This window comes from Pyrus communis, chromosome 1, assembly GCF_963583255.1.
Source record: "Pyrus communis chromosome 1, drPyrComm1.1, whole genome shotgun sequence".
Taxonomy (NCBI): Eukaryota; Viridiplantae; Streptophyta; class Magnoliopsida; order Rosales; family Rosaceae; genus Pyrus; species Pyrus communis.
The window spans coordinates 40,640,300-40,659,521 of NC_084803.1; the positions used below are offsets into that span (position 1 = coordinate 40,640,300).

Here is a 19,222-nt window from a genome sequence, read left to right on the forward strand (position 1 = left end):
GAAGAATTTCTAAGCTTGGAGGGTTTAGTTGACCTGCCTTACTCAAAAGTGGATATGTCCCTAATGTAATGTATACAATGATTGAGTATGTAATATCTTAAGTCACTAACATAAAACTTTATAAAAAAGAGATTATAAATATCATGACAACAATGTACGTAATGTATATATATCTTTACCCTCAACAACTATCTTATGAGATTGAAATATTATCTGAAACAACTGTCTTATGAGATTGATGACTACTATTTCCATGTGATGTGTTGTACAAAAGAAAATTAGTGGAACCAACAAATGCCATATGGTTGGTATTTAAGGACGAGTTTATCCCTTTCAAGCTAAGATAAAATAAGACGAACTTATTAATTCTACGCAAAAACAAAGTGGAAGTTAACAAGCCTACCTACCATGATCAAATTAAGGTTAAAAAGATAAAAAAAAAAAAAACTAAAGGAAAATAGTTTAAACCACTCTCTTGAGTATCCTTTAATTTTTCAACTGCACAAAAAAATATCCTTTAATTTACTCAATTGGAAAAACGAAAGTGAAAAGTAGGCGTACTTGAATCATTATAAAAACAAAAAAACAAAAGTAGATAATACAATTATGAATTTGAGACAACTAAGATATGAGTCAATTACACCAACTCAACTTTTTTAAGAGAAAAGTATTACGGAAGAAAATATAAAATGGAGTTTTAACGAAAAACTCATAGTACTGTTCATTTTAACGAAAAATCACATTTTTACACTAAAAAGTCAAACTTGGTACTATTCACTTTACCCTTTATTTTGTCCTTATCATTAAAACTCAAAGTTTTCAAGTCCTTTTCATTAGTTTTTCTAATATAAAAACCTAAGAACATAATAGCATTCGAACAACTAGCGCTTGTTTCGTAACTATTTTGTTTTTTGTTTTTAGACTGTTTGTTTTTTATATATGTGGAAAATGTAAAGGATAAAGGAAGATGAAGAAACGCTGGTGGATGAGTGGGAAAGAAATAAAAAAAAATGAAAGAGAAAGAAAACTCGAATATATATTTTGTTTTAGTTTTTACTCTTTAGTGTTCTTTGTGTACCCTTGTTCGAGCATTTCTTCTGACTTTTTAGTCAAAATTGTTCCTAAGATTGTCATAACGTATCACTTTGATCATTGACAATGAAAATAGATAAAATTGACTATGACGGAGCCAGAATTTCTAATGAGGAGGGACCTCACACAAGTATAGAAGAAAACTAAACCAATAGTGATTATAAACTTACTAATGCTAAACATCATAACATATATCCAAATAATTAAGTAGTCAAAATTAACATATGCATAGATAATTTTATCTATTTATGGTAATTATAATTATTCTTGACGAATTTCATATTTTGAAACCATTGCATGATGTCATCTATACTACTTGAAGTATTATTAAACTCAATAGAGAAAATTACTAAAAATTTTGCAAACCCTAAAACTCAAGGAAGAGGTAGGATAGAATAGAAACAAATATTTTATAGAGAATAATAGAGCGTCACAAACCTTATTGTTCTTTATTCAATACATTTGGGATTTGGAATGGCTAAATATATGAAATTCAAGAAGAATAGGAGGAATAGTTCTGCCAGTGCATGAGTGAAAGATGATTTTTTTAATTAAAAGTGAATAATGGGTTTTAATTTAATGTCATTGGTTTGTGATAATGACCATTTGAAATATTATACTTAATTTTGGGATGAGATTTGGATGAAAAGATAGATAAATGATTGGATTTTTGTGTGAAGTGTTGAGAAGGGTTGCAAAGCAATAGATATAGGTATAATACTAACCTTTTTTTTTTCAAGTTAGGATAGGCCTAGGACTACTCTAGTCCTCATGTGCCTCCGCCAGTGTCCTTGAGTTTGTCCAACATAAATCATTTTTGTCTTTCTATGAAAATTTGTCAACATCCTTGTTAAGTAGAGGAGTTGGTTTTGTAACATCTCACATCGACCAACAGAGAGGGGACGATTTGCCTTATATATACATGCCCACCTCCATATAGCAGGAGACATATGGGGAACTCACTGGCTTCGGATTCCATTGGAACTCCAAAGTTAAGTGAGTTTGGGCGAGATCAATCCTAGGATAAGTGACCCACTAGGAATTTTTCGTGTGAGTTCCCAGAAACAAAACCATGAGGGCGTGGCCCAAAGTGGACAATATCGTGCTACGGCAGAGCTGGTCTGGGATGTGATAGAATGGTAACAGAGCCACTCTGTCGTGTGGTGCAAGTGTGTCAACGAGAACGTCGGACCCCTAAGGGGGTGGATTGTAACATCCCACATCGACCAACGGAGGAGGGTGATGTGCCTTATATGTATATGCTCACCTCCATATAACACGAGGCCCTTTAGGAACTCACTAGCTTCGGATTCCATCGGAACTTCGAAATTAAGCGAGTTCGGGCGAGAGCAATCCCAAGATGGGTGACCCACTGAGAATTTCTCGTGTGAGTTCCCATAAACAAAACCGTGTAAGCGTGGCCCAAAGCAGACAATATTGTGCTACGGTGGAGCAGGTCTGGGATGTGACATGTTTGACCAAAAAAGAAAAAAACCCTTAAAAGGTGATCACATGGTTGTTTAGTGACAATTTAACGAAGATATTTACAGATTTTTCACAAAAATACCAAAATGATGTATGGTGAACAAACTAAAAAACCACTATCAATTTTCATTGTCAATGACAAAAGTGAAGAATTATGCTAATTTTAGATAAAAGCCCGTTTCCTCTTCATCTCTACTTTCTACCATATACTTCTTCACATCTCAAAGTACAAAAACATGAAAATTAAAAACCATATGTGATTATTTTAAGGAAATGAGCTCGGCTTAGTACTTCAACTCACATAAAGTTTGGACTTAATTCGATCAAGACAGAGTGCCGACACTAATTTGGAATCTAGATGTCACACTGTCAGTTGGCTCCACATGTCCCACGAAAGAATCATTTATAAGGAGTCATCATACAACCATCTCTATCAGATAATCCGTGTCTAAACCTCGTCATTACATACCTAACGTGATCAAATAGTAATACAACAGAAAGCTACGGAATACGGCGAGCTACGCTTACCCTAAACCCTAAACCCTACATACCGTAAAAAGCGTGTGGATGTCGATGTACTATTGACACTCGATGAACCGTTATAAACATAAGTAGTTCAAAAATCATGGTAATTAAGCATGAAATAGTTTAAAAATCAACCGAAACTACGCTGAAATGTATAGATGGCCTTCTTGTACAATCCTATCTTTCGTGAATCATCTCCGATTTTTCGACCCCATATAACGGGAAAAATATAAAATCCAGCTCCTTCCCTGTTTTTTTCTGTGTGATTAAAAATTTCCATGGTCGCACAGTTCAGGAGCCTCCATGACGGCGATAGAGTACTGACCGATAAATGGCAGCAACATGGAAGAACACAATGAGCACTACGAAGAAATCATCCAAGAGACCGGCTATACCAAATATTGCTGCATGAACACTCAAAAACAAGGATGATGTATTAATAATAGTGTGACAACGACTCCACAAGAAAAATACAACTAAGTTGAAAGCATAAGAAAGACCTTCCGGGATGAAATCAAAAGGACTGAATAGGTACGCAGCACCCATTATCATCTGTATATTTAAGAAAACAAAAATTTTAAAACGGTCAGAACTTCGTAACGAACATGCAGTATACAATATACTTCAGATTAAAGATGAGTTCTCACGTAACGTTACTGCCAACCACATAAACTGCATTAACAGCTGCATGAGAGTCCAAGATATAAGAGAAATGATCGCATATTGTGTCAATTACTTAACTGCAATCCAAACACGAGCCCTTATAACAAGGGGAAGAGATCTATCAGGATCAATTAGTTCTCGCAGCAGCCTCCGCAGGAGAAAAGGAAGGTCCTGTGCTCTCTGTTCAAAAAAGGATTGCCATTTATAGAAACAGATTAGAAATGGGGGAGTGATGATCTACTATTCTATATCAACTACGAAACGATCTTCAATGTATGGAATAAAGATACTTTTTCAGGAGTTAAGAAACCAAACTGGCATCTGAGGAAAAATTCTGTTCCTTACAGGAAAAGAAGATATAAACACTTTACTTATCCAGGAGTCCTAAAATAAAGAATTAATTTCTTTTGAAAGTGTATTCTTTTCATGCAGTTGGACGAGTACAGAAACTGCATATATTTTTCAACAAAAAACATATCTAATTGTATTATTCAACAATGGTGGGTGTGTGTGCGTGTGTACATGTCTGTGTATTATAGAGGGAGCTCCAATTAAGAGGGACACCCTTGCAGCTCCCACTTCCCATTGAACCTCAATAATTCAAACAGTCTAATGATTAGGTCTCCCCTCAAAGATCATCCTTGCAAAATATCACTGAAATCCGAAACTGTTGACTACTAAATTAAATGTTTGTCACTTTTAGTGTTTTCTTGATGTACCATGTTTGTCTATTTTCTTTACTCGAATTAGATGGCTAAACGGTCAGATTTGTCTCATATCATATTTTAAGAAGATGATCTTTGAATGAAGAACTAATAAATAGATTGTTCGGATTATTGACATAAATAAGAAATGGCCCCCACAAGGTTATTTGATGTATGCATATATTCATTTACCTGAAGAAGACTTCTGGAATGACCTCCAAAAACACGATTGTACCTTTCAACCTTCCTTAGAATCTCTGCAACCTCCGGCCTATTAAGCTGCCTTGAAGAAGCCCTACTTGGAACCAACAAAGTGATGGGACGACGACACAGCGGGCATTTACAAGGGCGAACTGCCGATCCATGATGCCAAACAAGCATAATACAATTTCCTGAAGAAAGGGAGCCAATGATGCATTATCAGCCTTTATTTTAATGATTACTCAATTGGAGTTCAAGCCTTGTAGATTATATGTAATGGAATCTGATACTTGCATGTTCGTATGTTGTAAGAGTCCTGCTAATTCTACTTACACTCAGAGTGTTATACTTGATCCGTTATCTGTGGCTGGTTTTGAGCATGTGCGATAGGTGCCCTTGCATAGGGCCCCCAATCTGTAAAGGACCCCTAAAAGATGATATCATCTACATATGTCCCAACTTGGTTTGTGGCAAAAAAAGCTTCATCTTTGGGAAATTTCTAGGTTCTGCATGAATAAGAGAAATATGACACCCATACGCATAAGAGAAATGACTTTTATGTTTTTAGTTTGGTTCTGCCGGCTTTGCCCTAAATTTTGATTTTATTCATATTTTTCCATGATTTTTTTGTTGATTTGAACTATAATTCAAGTAATAATACTTCATTTAAATTCCTTACTAATACAACCATTGACATATAAAATAGCTTTGTCGCAATGAGCCCGCACAGAGCCCCTAAAATCTCAGAGGTGACACAATATGCAGTGTATGCTAAATAGAACATCACACCCATTCAGTTCAGGTATATAATTCGTCCAAAAAGTATGGACAAATATTCTCAATATGCATGTTGGGGATTTTGTAACCACTTCGTATATCCACAATCTCTATAATCTATTGAAACAAAGCAATTCCAAGCATATATCACTTTTACGTACAATAGAAGCAGTAAACTTGTCAAACATCAAAAGTCCTTATGGTGCGCTTGGAGAAAGGGATTTTTAAGTTCAATGTAACGTATGATAAATTTGTTAAGAATGCACTACAAAAAATAGATAAAGGGGCTTGAAAATCACTAGATGCAATACATTTGATAGAACGTTCAAATAACTCCTTGAAGGTGTCATTTAAAGGTGTTCTAGTAGTAGCTTAACAGTGCTTGAGTAGTTCATTGGTAGTGTTATAGTGATGCATTTTAACAATAGAGCTTAAATTTCCTTGATACTCGAAAGTCTCTCATCCAAACATAAGGTTAAAGCCTAAGCGGGAGATGGTCTATAACTAGAGTCAAGCTCAAAAACAGCATTGGGCCTCTATATGAATCATGAATGAGTAAAGGATCTGTATCATCAAGTTCAAATGATCATTATATACATAAATATATAGGCACCATGGGCATCCGCGAGATTTATAACCAGACTTGGAATTGTGCTTGGAAAAACTGGCTATATCCGATGTTAGATGATATGCGGACCAAGAATATCAAGTCCATTCTACTTGGAATGAAACAGACATTGGTAGCGGAGAGGGGAATTTTTTTTTACATATACGCGTTTCCTTTTCAACATTTTTAAGATGCAAGTCTAGGAAACCTACACAAACGTGTTCTTCCTATTTACAGAACTCTGCAGAGTATAATTACATGTACAATGACATCCTGTTTTGACTCTTGATATCAATAAGAACAAGAGACTAACAGTCCATAATGAATATGACCAGTTTCTACCAAATGATAATGACCATTATCGGATATCTACAGTGATTTCTCGAAGAGCTCCATCTTCGGCCCCCTTCTTAGTTTTCACCAGACTTTTAAGTTAGTATGGCTAAGTATAGCTAAAGCTAAATTGGACTTGTTTCAAAGGGAAAACGTCATATAATTGGTCGAAATAAACACCCAATTTGGATGTGGATTATAAGTCCCTTCGCTCTAAAGAGCAAATGATATCGAAAGCCACCGCTACTAAAATCTTCTGAGTAATCAATCAAGTCTTTCAACACAAGCATGCTTAAATGATCAATCAATCGAATCAAAACATGAAAAAGCATGCTTGAGCAAAATACAAACAGAAGCAGTTGAAACAAAATAAAATGCATAAAATACAGTTGAATGGAGAAATTGAAGACGAATTGGGTTTAGGGTTCTTTTATATTGCACAAAACCAATAACAACATTGGTTGACCGACTGAAATGTAAGCGAGGAAATAGGAATGAGAGTGAGGGAGGAAGGAAGGTACCGCAAAACCAGTGAGAGCAATTGGCCTGACAAGGAGTGTCGAAGTTGCCATGGCAAACCGAACACAGATCGCCGCCTGGAGGGCCGTCCATTCCGATCTTTCCTTCGCTTACCCCGCCGTTCGTCTCTTAGATACTCTGTCCCCCATTAATCATGACGTGCCACGCAAATGGATAAACACGTATCGCTTTTTGTTTTGGAAATTAACTTTTGGAAGAAGAAAATAATTCAAATTTAGAAGGAAAAAGAATACAAAAATTGACATCCGTCGCTTGCGAGGACTTATAAACCTTGTAATCTAAAAACTATGCGTGGAAAAGGAAAGTTTAGAATTTGAAATCTCCAATCCATAAGTTTAAATTTTATATAAATAAATGCCATTTTCACAACCATATGTCGCCAACACTTACCACCTGCCACCACCACTCACAATTATCAGTTGTCGGCACTACTATATACGATTGTGACCCTGCCATTACCACTGCCAATATCACAACCTGCAACAACTACACACTATCATCACTACTACCACTTCTGTCACATTTTCTAACTACTATCTCATATATATATATATATATATATATATATATATATATATATATTATATATATATTAACGACTATATATACATATTAAATATTTAAATTTAATTATTCTTTTAGGTTACCCAAACAAGAAAAAAAATAAAAAATTAGAATTCTTTACTAATCTTAAATTTCTCATCCAACATATTAATTTTTGGGTTTTTATCATAAATGGTCCCTGAAAATTGACTATCACCATCAAGATGGTCTTTGAAATTGAAAATCAATAAATGTAGTCCTTGAAAATAGATGTCACAAATCAATGTGATCATTTCGTCACAATTATGTTAAAATTTCTGTTAAGTGTTGATGTGACACATAAATGGGTCCCATGAGTTTTTTTTTTTCCTCACAAATGGTCCTTAAAATTGACCTGCGACATTAAAATGGTCCATAAAATTGACTTGTGACATCAAAGTGGTCCCTGGAATTAAAAATGATCAATGTAGTCCCGCAAGTAAGTGTCCCAAATTAATGTAGTCATTCTGTCACAATTCTATCGAAAATTCTGTTATGTGCTAATGTGACACATAAATGGATAACACAAGTCTAATTAAATTTTAAAAATTACAACTAGGTTTAATAATTTAATAGTTAATAAAAAGTTGTGAACCCAAAAACCCAGTCCTATAGTCACCTCTAATACCAGTCCACATTCCTCTACCTCATTCGCTATTTATTTTCTAAAAAAAATAATAATAATAATTCTCAATACACTCATCTTTACACACTTCGACACCCTTCACCAAATTAAACCTAAATCGAGGTCACCTTTGGTGACGACTTGACTTATTGGCAACGACTTCTGGGACATCACTACTAACATTTAAGCGATCAACATCCTCACAACCTTAATCTTGGAGAGCTTGTTTGACGCTTCCCTTGTGGTCTGGTGACTCAAAGAATGACAAGGTATGCCTTGAGATAATGAGGTTATAACTGAGGTGCGTCTATTGTTGGTTGAAAACTATTTCTAAACCCTCTCTTAGGCCTTAGTTAAACATTGTGCCTTTGAGAATTTATGGAAGGGATCTCTCTTAGGAGTATGTCCTATACTATAAGGAAAAAAAATTATATTGTGCAAAAATGTATTTAGACAACTTTCTTAACTAATTATTAAACTCACATCAGCATATAACAATTTTTTTTTACAGAATTGTGGTGGAATGATCATATTGATTTACAATACTTATTTTCAAGGACTACATTAATCGATTTTCAATTTTAAGGACCATCTTAATGGTGTGGGTCAATTTCAAGGACTATCTTGATGGTGTGAGTCAAATTCAGGGACTATCTTGATGGCATGAGTCAATTTCATAGACCATTTGTGATAAAAACCTGTAAATCTTGTGGGGCCCATTTATGTGCCACATCAGCACTTAACGGAATTTTTAACAGAATTGTGACAGAATGACCATATTGATTTGTAATACCTATTTTCAAGGACTATATTGATTATTTTTCAATTTATGGGACTATTTTGATGGTCAGGGTCAATTTTAGGAACCATTTGTGATAAAAACCCTTAATTTTTTTATTTTTGAGTAGTCCAAATAGGTGATAGAAAGGCCCCACAATGCCACGTAAGCAGATAACAAGGATACTAACAAAAGATTGTAACTTTGATGGACTACAACATTATAATGATTGAAATCCTAAATTTTTTTACATGACATTGCAATAAGATATTGTATGAAGTTGCGATTTGACACAAATTTGATACTGCAAAAACTATAATTTACCCTTGGAATTTCATTGACCCTTTTATTGTACTAGATTGTAGCCACGCGTGTGTTCAGAATTCGAACTTGGAAGTGTGACAAGAACATAGTTTATAACTTATTCGATACGGTTGATTTTCCATGAAAATATCCAAAAAAAAATTAGAGAATGTATGGAAAATGGGTGGTGAACTTTAAACTTCAACTTATATCAGAGAAACTCTTAAGTTTAGGCTAAAATCGATAGATGTCGTCTATATTTCTGACATCCTGTTAAATATCGGAGAAACTTTTGTATATTTTTCTTCCAAACCAATGCTTGACAATATCTAAAGTTTTGTTTTAAATTTCCATCATTTATATCGAAAACAATTGATATTAATATCTATATTTCTACAAATTAGCATATCGATATTTTAAATAGAGGCCTATCATCGTGCGGTTGGAATTAGTTTAATAGTAGTAGATAACCCGTCAGACCGTTGTTAGTTGGGAACTTGGAAGGAAAACGAAAAAGCCAATTCGAAGCAGCAGAAAATGAATTGTACGGCCTTCAAATTCAATCCCACCACTCCGTTTGTCCTGGACAAGCACGCTCAGTTTATACCAGCGACACGAATCCGAAACCCGCACCGGAATGTCTATAGTTCCGTTGGTTTCAGTTTTACCAGGAAGACACTCAAACGATGCCGCCACTTGGCTCCTCCAAACGCCACCTCCTTGGTTGAATTGGAGCTCCCGCTCCTTCCCTTTCCCTTGAACGAGGTGTTCACTTCAATTTCTCTTTCTTTAAACTCAGTCTTTCTATTTTTATAGTCCCAACTTCGCAGCGGAAGGGAGCACTATGCTCTAGCCAACTTGGCTACGATTATGTCTGCTGTTGTTTTTGAACATGATTATATTTGTGTGATTTGATTTAGTTAATATTTGGATTGCTTGGAATGATTAATTCTTTTGTTTGTGTTTATTTCTTACAGTAAGAACAATTATTTCTAATTTTCGAAAAACTGGTTTTCGAAATTTCAGGTTCTAGTTCCCTCTGAGAGTAAGGCATTGCACTTATATGAAGCAAGGTATCTAGCTCTACTGGAGGAGGTAATATACACTTTCATTGCTACATTTTCTCCGATTTGATGTCAGCATGTGTTATGAGTGTTGAGCAAGTAAGGTGGAAGAAATTTTGTTAGAATAAACGAAAGAGTAACATACAACCACGAAAGTATATTGAAACAAGAACCAACCATGCGATAAGTTTTTAAGAAGATGCTTTTGCTGCTGTTGTTCTTCTGTTTTAGGTGCTTTGCTTTTACGAGCAGCTTTTAGTAAGCCACAGCATACCGAATCAGGCCTTCTTGTCTCTGAATTATATGAGGTCGGAAAAATTCATGGAGATTTAAGTCAAATTGGTATTGCTAGGGAATTTGTGAATTTACACTGGCAAGCTACTGAAAGTCTGTTTTACTTTCGCAAAGCTGCTATTGATAGGTAGAAGCACTTAGTGAGATAGTCGTAAGTGTTGTGAAGATATGATGTAAAATGAAGATGGTGTGCCGCCTTTCCGCAGACAAATACATGTCCAATGGCACATTAACATCGTAGCTATTGTGCTTATCTATAATCAAGTAGTTTTCTGTAAAGTTATATAACATTGATAGTAATAATATGCAGCACCTGGAAAGAACGACATGGCTGCTCTTCGGATGAGATTATGGAACACAGAAATATAAGTCCATATGAATTGTATAAATTGTTCGTTTGAATGCTTTTGAAAAGCATAGACAGAGACACCCGAATTCAAAAAATTTAAAAACCGGGGGATTTCTTGTATGCGTTAAGAAATGTCCGAGTCCTTTGGTGCTAATGATGAAATTCGATGGTTCAGTTAGCGTATAGGTTTTTCATGGCAGCTGCAGGTGCTCATCACATGTTCCATATGGAAGCCCCTTTGTTCACCTTGAATGCTTTTTGATGTTTAAATCAAGCAATGTGGTTGAAACCCAAATCTCTTTATGCTCAAGGAATGGGCCTTGGTTTAACAACTGACACCCCTTCAAGCCGAACAGGAGGGACTTCGGTCTTGTCCACCATTATTTGGCGTCTGCTTTAGAATTATTAACATATATAAATTCTGTTATTTTGTGTAGTTGTAATTCCCATATGTTTGTCAGTATATGTAGCCATGCGTTTGCACAACCGCCGGTCATTTTATGGTGAGAATCACAAATTGTTGTACACCCAATCACTCATTGATGCTACTTTTGTATTTAAGTATAACATGAATCCGAAAGGTGAGCCGGGATAAAACAGTCCCTCCTCGTACGCGTAGGTTAGGGAGATCCTATGGTGTGGTTTGGGATGTCAGAAAAACTGTTTGTATTCATCCTACTTACAGTTTATTCTATTTGTCGCAGTCGTTGACAAGGAAGAAGCTTTTTGTGCATTTTGTGTTGGATCCTATCATCATTGACAATTCATCAGGAGAAGCATCCTTTGCGGCCAGAAATGGTTGCTTGGTTTTCATAGAAAATGTAAGCTTCTGAACTTCAATGCAATTTCCAAATATTTGAAGGACCTTATGAACTAAAATCATTCCAGTACTCTGCAGGTTGAGCGTTTAGAAGTTGGAGCACTAGTCTCTATTAGAGGAATTGGTCGTGTAAAAATTGTGAAATTTGTGCAGGTGAGTCACAACAGATTTGGTGAATATTAGGAGCTTTTGATGCAACATCGAAACTTTATAAAACTCTGCGCACATGAAGTTAGTCAAAAACTTATTGAGACGAAAAACTTTTAATTGCAAGTGCAACCAAGTATAATATTTACAGAAAGTGTTACTATGCATGGTGATCAGAATTGATTGTGTAGTGAGTTCAGGAAGGAAGAGGAAATATAACCCTCAAGGTCTTTTATTTTTTCTTTAATTCTTCTTTTTCTTCTGCTCTTTCTGTTGTACTTGTACCGTCATTTGTATCTCTTACGAAATAGCTTGACTCTTATGCTTTCTAGATGTTGGTTTGCACTTTTGTACACGCAGGCAGATCCTTACTTGAAAGGTGTTGTCGTACCTGTGCACGACAGGGTTCCTGAAGGCGAGAGCGGATTAGAACCAAAAGTTATGCAAGTAAAGGAAGCTCTATATAGTTTAAATAGCTTGGAAATCAAGCTGAAGGTGTGCTTCTCTCTCTCTCTCTCTCTCTCTCTCTCTCTCTCTCTCTCTCTCTCTCAGAGACTATTCCCACTTCCAACACTCTCCCCACTTATTTTCTCCTTCTCCTCAAATTAACAAAACTACCAAAAAATGGAGCCAAGGTTTGGAAGAAAAGCTGAAATATCTTAATGAAGACAACGAAAACTCCGTCCAGTCTTCCAATCTTCTGAAGGCTGTTAAGTTGAGAGTGAATAATTGTGGGAAGCTTAAGGTTGTAGAGGTGAAAGTGGCTCTTACTTGAACTCATCGGAGGACACTAGAACCAAATTATACTGGCCATAATACCACCAGAACAGGAGTCGTTTGTCTCCCTACAGTATAGATAGAAGGGCATTGTTCTTGCTGTCGGTCGATCCAACCAGAATAGAACTGGAATACTGGTGGCAGTGGAGTGTTGTATGATCATGAAGAGGGTGGAGATCCAGACAGTGTCTCGTGCGGATTCTGATCAAATGAAGAAGGTCGAGAGTAAGGTGGAGTGTGAGGTGCTGGAGCTTACAAAACATTATGGAGAGACAACGCTGTAACCATAACTCACTCTCAAATCTGATATGGTGCTTCGAGCAGCAAAAGTCTGGTGGAAAAGAAAATTTCAGAGACAGGATAGTCGGACAGAGAGGGAGAGAAGAGTTTAACAAGGAAAGGAGAGAGACAAATAAGAAGAGTTTAACTAATGTTTATGGTTTTTTATGTGGTCCTTAACACGACTCTTTATTAGATGAGGAATGTATGTACATTCTACACTCATATGCATTTGTTGACTCTTGTCTGCTCATTTATCTGTTCTACTAGGCCCCCAAGGAGGCACCGTTGCAGACTCGAATTGCCAATTCTCTAATGTGGAGTGAAAAGGAACTAGTCTTAGATTGTGATGAAGCTTTCATTCCTTCCTTGCCCGAGCGTGTATCATTTGCAGCACTTCAACCAGTATCAGGTAACAAATTTTCTAATGGAATCAGTAAGTTGTGTTGGCATCCTGTTCTAGTGAAGCAAACTTAATTTGGCCGAAGCAGACAATCGAACAACATAGTGGACATTGGTCTAAGCGGACATAGGACAGTGTCATGTGGCTTTCCTTGTAAACTGGAAAATGGTGACAATGCCTGAGATCTCCCCCTCATGCATCTTGTTGTTTACATGTAATGTGTATCAGGATCAGGTGAATCGGAACTTGCGAAGCTACAGCTAGAGAAGTTAAGGGCAATGGAGCTCAAGGACACCGTCAAGAGGCTAGATAATTCCCTGGAATTTGTTAAAGATAATATCTCCATGGTTGCAGCCAAGCTCGCTATACAGTCAGTGGAGATGGAGTAAGTTGTGGGACGAATCCATTCGAGGATCACCTTTCATTGCAAAATATTATTCCCACACCTATTAACTCATCATCCTCTGAATTCTGGCAGTTTTGCGTGTATAATGTATGTTGAAACACTATATCTTGGTTTTTTTTGTTTGATCACAATTACATTTCTCGTTCTCAATGTTTTCCAATTCGACTAATGTTTCATCACGAATTCGGGATGATTTTTGGATAAGAATTCAAAATTATTGAACTGCGGTGTCAGCGTGAAGAATATGGGAGTTCGGTAACAAACTAAAAAAATTATTGGACTACAGTATCAAGTAACATAATTATTCAACTCAAAATAACCTTGATGTGCAACCATGGACGAAAATGAACTATGGAAAAGTTAAATGAAATTGTTTGGCTCATTACACGTGAAGAGTTGTGGTGGGTCTCACGTAAAGGAACGTGTTGAAGAATACAAGAATCTCACATCGAACAATTGACAAAATTAAATGATTTATTTTGAAAAGTTTTACTTCTAATATCGCCAAGGACGTTTGTGATAATAATCAATATTTGTTGATGACCCGACTCTGAAATCGTGACAGCATCAATGTTATTAGTTGTGGTCGATGAGCCGACTATGAAATCTTTACAACTTAAGGGTAGGTCCCTCCCTAAAAGTGGGGAAACTAATTTTGCGTCGTACGTTGGTTTTGAAGAATCAAAGATCAAACACAATATTTGATCTTGGCTAAACAAGCTTAATATTTGCTGTGCCGCTGTATGTGTTGTTCTACCTCAGTTTAGGTTCAGAGGCAATGCAGGTCGTCGGAGGTCAGCTGCAGCGAGTACAGCACAAGAGTTGCTTGTAGCCTACTAAACGTGGAAGACAGCGTAAATGACGTCGAAACATGTGAGCTAGGCATTGGAGTTGAACTTTCAGTTGACGGCAAGGGTGTTGTTTATTACAGGGGACAACGACTCGCTCTGTCGTGTGAGCATGGTAGGATGTTGAGAAAAGTATCGGCAGGGGATCGAGGGTGGTGAGTTTCAAGGGAAGAGGCCATTGCTTTGCGCACCGACCTCAATCCTTTGAAGAAGATGAAGATGCAGAGAAAGCTTTCACGATGATGAGAAATTGGCTGCATGATAGCTTGCTTGAAAAGTAAAAAGAAGGAAAATAGACTTTACCTTTCTTTAATTTTAAGATTTTTGCCCAAACTCAACTGCAGTCAACAAGTTAACAAGAAACCGAATCGTTCCATGCCTGAATCATTTCCATAGAAAACGTCCTCGCCCTAGCAAGAACGATTACGTAAGTTGAGCAAACATCTCGGCACGTATACAGCGATAGAGAAATTAATACCAATAAGATCAAAGCAGAATACTACATGACTGTTCAGCATTGCCAAGCACAACTACCATTATTAGCATACCCTAGAAACATTATCAGTAAACGACGGTGCGCATCAAACATACTTCTGACGGGTTTCCTTTTGCTTAGTCGTCAAAGACACCAAACGTCGGCTGCAATTGCAATTATTTCTTTCCTTCCACAAACTAAGTTTGACAGAGTGACAGCATTACAAAACAAGAGGTAACAAATTTGTATGAAGTCTGAGTAAGATCAGGTCATATCTTTATCAATCAAAAACAGTATTTGTACCACATACTCAAATCCCCTGCAGGCATAAACACGACCGACAGTCAAAAAACCTCCAATTTGAATCCCAAAACTGTCGGTTAACTTGACTTTGCATAAATTCAATTGTGTCCGTCCTGGAAACAACAGGAAAAAAAAGACATCAAATCACTTCCATGCACAATTCATCCTAAGGTATATGAGTGCAAAACAATGAACCTATATCCATCCTTACACATAGAAGGCCTGAAAATTTACATTGGTTTCAAATAAATCAACATGCTGAAAAAATCAAACGCCAGACTCAATGGACTGGCCTAAATCGATTGAAATTAGACAAAATATATGAATGTAGTAGCTGAATTTTTCACCGTGATGAACTCATTTTCATCAAGATATTTGAATACATCAAAAGTTACATTTCAGTCCATGCAGGCATCTCATAAATCCAAAGTATAAGAAGCAGGTGTTAACAAAATCTGGGCCTGTCTGGGATTACTTCGGGAAGGGCTAAAAGTACTTTCCAACAACACAAAAGCACTTCTGAATTTGGAAAAGAAATTCAAAAGTGATTCTAGGTTGTGATCAATGAATAAGAAAGCTATATTTATAAACGATATATACCATAAAATTTTCAACGTACTTCACAACCATACCAAATGTCAAAATGGATTTACCCCTGCAAATTGAGTGTGAACCAAGAGATGAACTGATATCATTTATCTGAATAGTAGAAAGGAAGAACCTCCAAATGACAAGGTACTCATCAGAGCTTTAGTTATGTTATTTTTCAAATAAAAAATTGAAAACAAATTATAGGAATTGGTCCCCATTTTACTTATTATTATTCTAAAATGGTGAAGTTTCCATATTTAAATTTGAGGCTTGAAAGGAGAGTTTTCGATGCTTCATTCAAACAGGTACTTTTGTTTAATTCATAAAGGAAGGGATTTCAAATTCACTGCAAGATGTTCACTTTTCTCAAAAAGTAACCAATGGAGTGAGGTGCAAATGGGTTCTCCTAAGCAATGTAAGCTTATGAGCACATGATATGTTCAAACTTCAGGCCATGGAGTCCCAAAGCATGCTTCCTAACAGAGCCCCATCCTCAACCCAAGCAAGCACCTCATCTTCCAGGTTTGGCGAGGAAACTCAAGGCCACATGTTGAAAATAAATGAGATAAACATCTCCAAGAGTGAAGTCAGACGAGTAGAGGCTTATGAGTCGATGGAAGCCCCCTCCTTCAATCATGTGTTTAATTTATTCCCTTTCTTTTCTTGAAGATTAATGAGTGCAGACGTTTAAGATTTCGAGTTTTATGGTACAAAAAGACAGCCATGCCTATCGATAGGGAATGTTGGTGGAAGAAACCAATGGTGTGGGGTCCCAATGGAATATGTTTAAACCACAGGGGGGTTGTAATTTAATTCTCCCTTTATCTTTTGTATTTAAAATCAGAAGAGATCAGCTCTACCTGAGGAGCAGGGACCTCAATAATCTTAGGAGCAGCCAACTTTGCAGGAGATCCCTCAAACAAACGGGAGCACTCTGTGTATGCAGATCCAATGCCCACTCCAGCGCCAAAAGCTACAGAAGTCCAACGAGTCACAGGACTCCCTAGTAAGAGTAAGACACAACAAAAACACATTTATTAATTCAAGATCACTAATTTTGGAAGATTTAAAACATATATTTACTGTTCAAGCAAATTAAAGACATTGGTCTCATCCTAATGATAATTAGATAAAGCATCAAAAGAGCCTCAAAAGGGACAACAAAAATGTAAAAAATAACGTTACTGATGTTTTTATGCTTTTGAAAGTCATACCCTTGAAAGCTCATGATGATACATATACTTGGACAAGAATATTCGATGAAGGTACATGTTCGTGTGTTCAATTAGTCTGTTTTTATAAGATTACCAATGACATCAGAGTGTCTAGTTGTCATTTTATCATGGTCAGGTCCTGTTGCAGGAATATGGCAGGGCAATTAGCTGTATCTACCAAATTACTGGTATGAATTTTTCAAGATATTAGACAGGCTCCAAGCCAATTTCCATTAGAAGCCACTAAACAGTACTGTACAGTATGCTTGGTTTTTGGAAAATGTGCAAATGGAAATTACTTTGCAACGATAAATGCAACATGACCTACCTAACAATATCCTGAACCAATTCCTAGAAAAAGGCTAATTGGGGATGGTAGACGTCATGCTCAAGATAGTTTCGGGATAGCCTATGACTATCCAGCCTGGGTTGCATTTCTTCTCCTCTTTGATGGAGGTCATAAGTTCAAATCTCATGAACGATGGGAGAGTTGTTAAAGAAAGAAAGATAGCTTTGACCAAAGTTTTGCATTTGATAATAGCCCAATACCCTGAGCGATGGTAATAAACCAAATTAAAGCCACAAAAACATGAAGACCTAACCTGAACCTTCTTCTCTTTGACCAATGAATAAAAATGGTAACAACATTACTTTTACATTGGCAGCCAATGAATCATAACTTACCTCACATTTCATGTTATTGAATTAAACAGTAAGCTCTATTTTATTTAAAAAAACCTATCGGGCGTGTTTGATACATAGGATTGGCATGGCTTGGACCTAATTATCCAGATTGGTTTGGATTGGTTTGGCTTCGCTTGGGTTGGCTCTAGTTCAAGCCCTCATTTTAACAAGGTCAAAATAAGGAGACTAGGTGAGGCACTAGTCCCACTTAGTGAGATTGCTAAATAGCACCCTGTTTGATACAACTTAGACTAACTCATAATAGCTCAATCCGGCAAAGTAATGCGGTGTAGCAAACATAGCCATAAAGTCCAAGTGAAGCAAATAGCCGGAGATCCTACCCCTCCATTTTTCTGATGTTACAAAATAAGGAACACAAAGAATGCAGTAATTGGATCGAGAAAAGTTCTAGAATCTCTCACATTCATTGGGCATAACCAGGTTGCCCACAAACGCGCGCGCGCACACACACACACGCACACACATATATATATATATCCCAGTATGTATGCTTTATGAAGGCAAATTAAGGTCCCATGTAGGTCAATTCAATTAGGCAAATATGGAGTGTTCGTGTTCCGAACAACTTTGGGCATTCCAAATTGCAGTGGCCATCATCCAACCAAATAATCTTCCAATTATTTGCGCGCGCGTACACACACACACACACACACACATATATATATATGCTTGGAATATGTATTTAATCATTGCAGAGAAGCAAAACGGAGAAAAAAGAAAATTAAAGGGAAAAGGAAAGGGGGTGAAGAGAAAGAGAACTGACTGAACAAAAGGAGGCCGCCAAAGGCACCGCCCAAGGAAGAGTAGACGAAGCGCCGGACCGTCAGATCGAGACACGCGTCCCATTTGGCGTTCAGGTCGTACTGCTGTGGGATGATTTCTTTGCTGTCTGCCATTGTAGCCACCTGAATTATTCCTCTCTCTCTCTCTCTCTCTCTCTCTCTCTCTCTCTCTCTGCTTTGATTCTTTTCTTCTCTATCTCTCTCTTGCTTCCTCCTCTTGCTCTGCGCTTCGATTTTGAGATTCTTCTGTGATTTTGGTTGGGGGCTGTTTACGTTTAGGTTTCGAGCTGCATACTTTTGGGCTTTAGTTGAATTTGTATGGCCTCTTCAAACAGTAGGCCCAGCGTTTTTTTTTCACTTTATATGGTTCGGGCCCAGATTAGGGCCAGTTTATGGAACTGGAAACCTCTGAATTTCAAGTTTAGTTTTGCACACGGATTTTTTTAATTTATATAATTATGATTTCAAATAAAAAAAACTGAGCTATTTCAATGTTTTCATTCTCGAATATCATTTTTGGACTAAACTATCAAAATCGTTCTAAAATGAT

At 36.8% G+C, this 19,222-nt stretch overlaps 3 protein-coding genes across 3 annotated transcripts; 1 reads left to right on the top strand and 2 right to left on the bottom strand.

Annotated features, from left to right (window-relative positions):
* Positions 1-2,860: 2,860 nt before the first annotated feature.
* On the bottom strand, positions 2,861-7,240 carry LOC137743920 (uncharacterized). Its single transcript, XM_068483852.1, has 5 exons — positions 6,909-7,240; positions 4,662-4,861; positions 3,844-3,945; positions 3,603-3,654; positions 2,861-3,506 (listed from the first exon to the last, which is right to left on the bottom strand). Exons 1-5 carry the CDS (start codon positions 6,997-6,999, stop codon positions 3,394-3,396), a joined length of 558 nt encoding a protein of 185 aa, XP_068339953.1. The 5' UTR covers positions 7,000-7,240; the 3' UTR covers positions 2,861-3,393.
* Positions 7,241-9,670: 2,430 nt separating this feature from the next.
* On the top strand, positions 9,671-15,496 carry LOC137710555 (uncharacterized). The gene is made up of 7 exons (XM_068449621.1): positions 9,671-9,980; positions 10,242-10,310; positions 11,627-11,743; positions 11,821-11,895; positions 12,250-12,384; positions 13,216-13,357; positions 13,577-15,496. Exons 1-7 carry the CDS (start codon positions 9,753-9,755, stop codon positions 13,735-13,737), a joined length of 927 nt encoding a protein of 308 aa, XP_068305722.1. The 5' UTR covers positions 9,671-9,752; the 3' UTR covers positions 13,738-15,496.
* On the bottom strand, positions 15,064-18,915 carry LOC137710564 (MICOS complex subunit MIC10-like). The gene is made up of 3 exons (XM_068449632.1): positions 18,654-18,915; positions 16,832-16,974; positions 15,064-15,493 (listed from the first exon to the last, which is right to left on the bottom strand). The coding sequence occupies exons 1-3, from the start codon at positions 18,784-18,786 to the stop codon at positions 15,479-15,481; spliced, it is 291 nt and encodes a 96-aa protein (XP_068305733.1). The 5' UTR covers positions 18,787-18,915; the 3' UTR covers positions 15,064-15,478.
* Between the last annotated feature and the right edge of the window lie 307 nt (positions 18,916-19,222).

Excerpts from the sequence above, each read along its gene's own strand:
- LOC137743920 (XM_068483852.1), bottom strand. The coding sequence starts at position 6,999 with ATGGACGGCCCTCCAGGCGGCGATCTGTGTTCGGTTTGCCATGGCAAC. Across the intron at positions 3,946-4,661 it reads ATTCCAGAAGTCTTCTTCAG|AGAGCACAGGACCTTCCTTT; the intron begins GTAAATGAATAT and ends TTTTTTGAACAG. Across the intron at positions 3,655-3,843 it reads GGGCTCGTGTTTGGATTGCA|ATGATAATGGGTGCTGCGTA; the intron begins GTTAAGTAATTG and ends TTAAATATACAG.
- LOC137710555 (XM_068449621.1), top strand. The coding sequence starts at position 9,753 with ATGAATTGTACGGCCTTCAAATTCAATCCCACCACTCCGTTTGTCCTG. Across the intron at positions 11,744-11,820 it reads GCTTGGTTTTCATAGAAAAT|GTTGAGCGTTTAGAAGTTGG; the intron begins GTAAGCTTCTGA and ends AGTACTCTGCAG. Across the intron at positions 13,358-13,576 it reads AGCACTTCAACCAGTATCAG|GATCAGGTGAATCGGAACTT; the intron begins GTAACAAATTTT and ends AATGTGTATCAG.
- LOC137710564 (XM_068449632.1), bottom strand. The coding sequence starts at position 18,786 with ATGGCAGACAGCAAAGAAATCATCCCACAGCAGTACGACCTGAACGCC. Across the intron at positions 16,975-18,653 it reads TGGCGGCCTCCTTTTGTTCA|GGAGTCCTGTGACTCGTTGG; the intron begins GTCAGTTCTCTT and ends TACTCTTACTAG.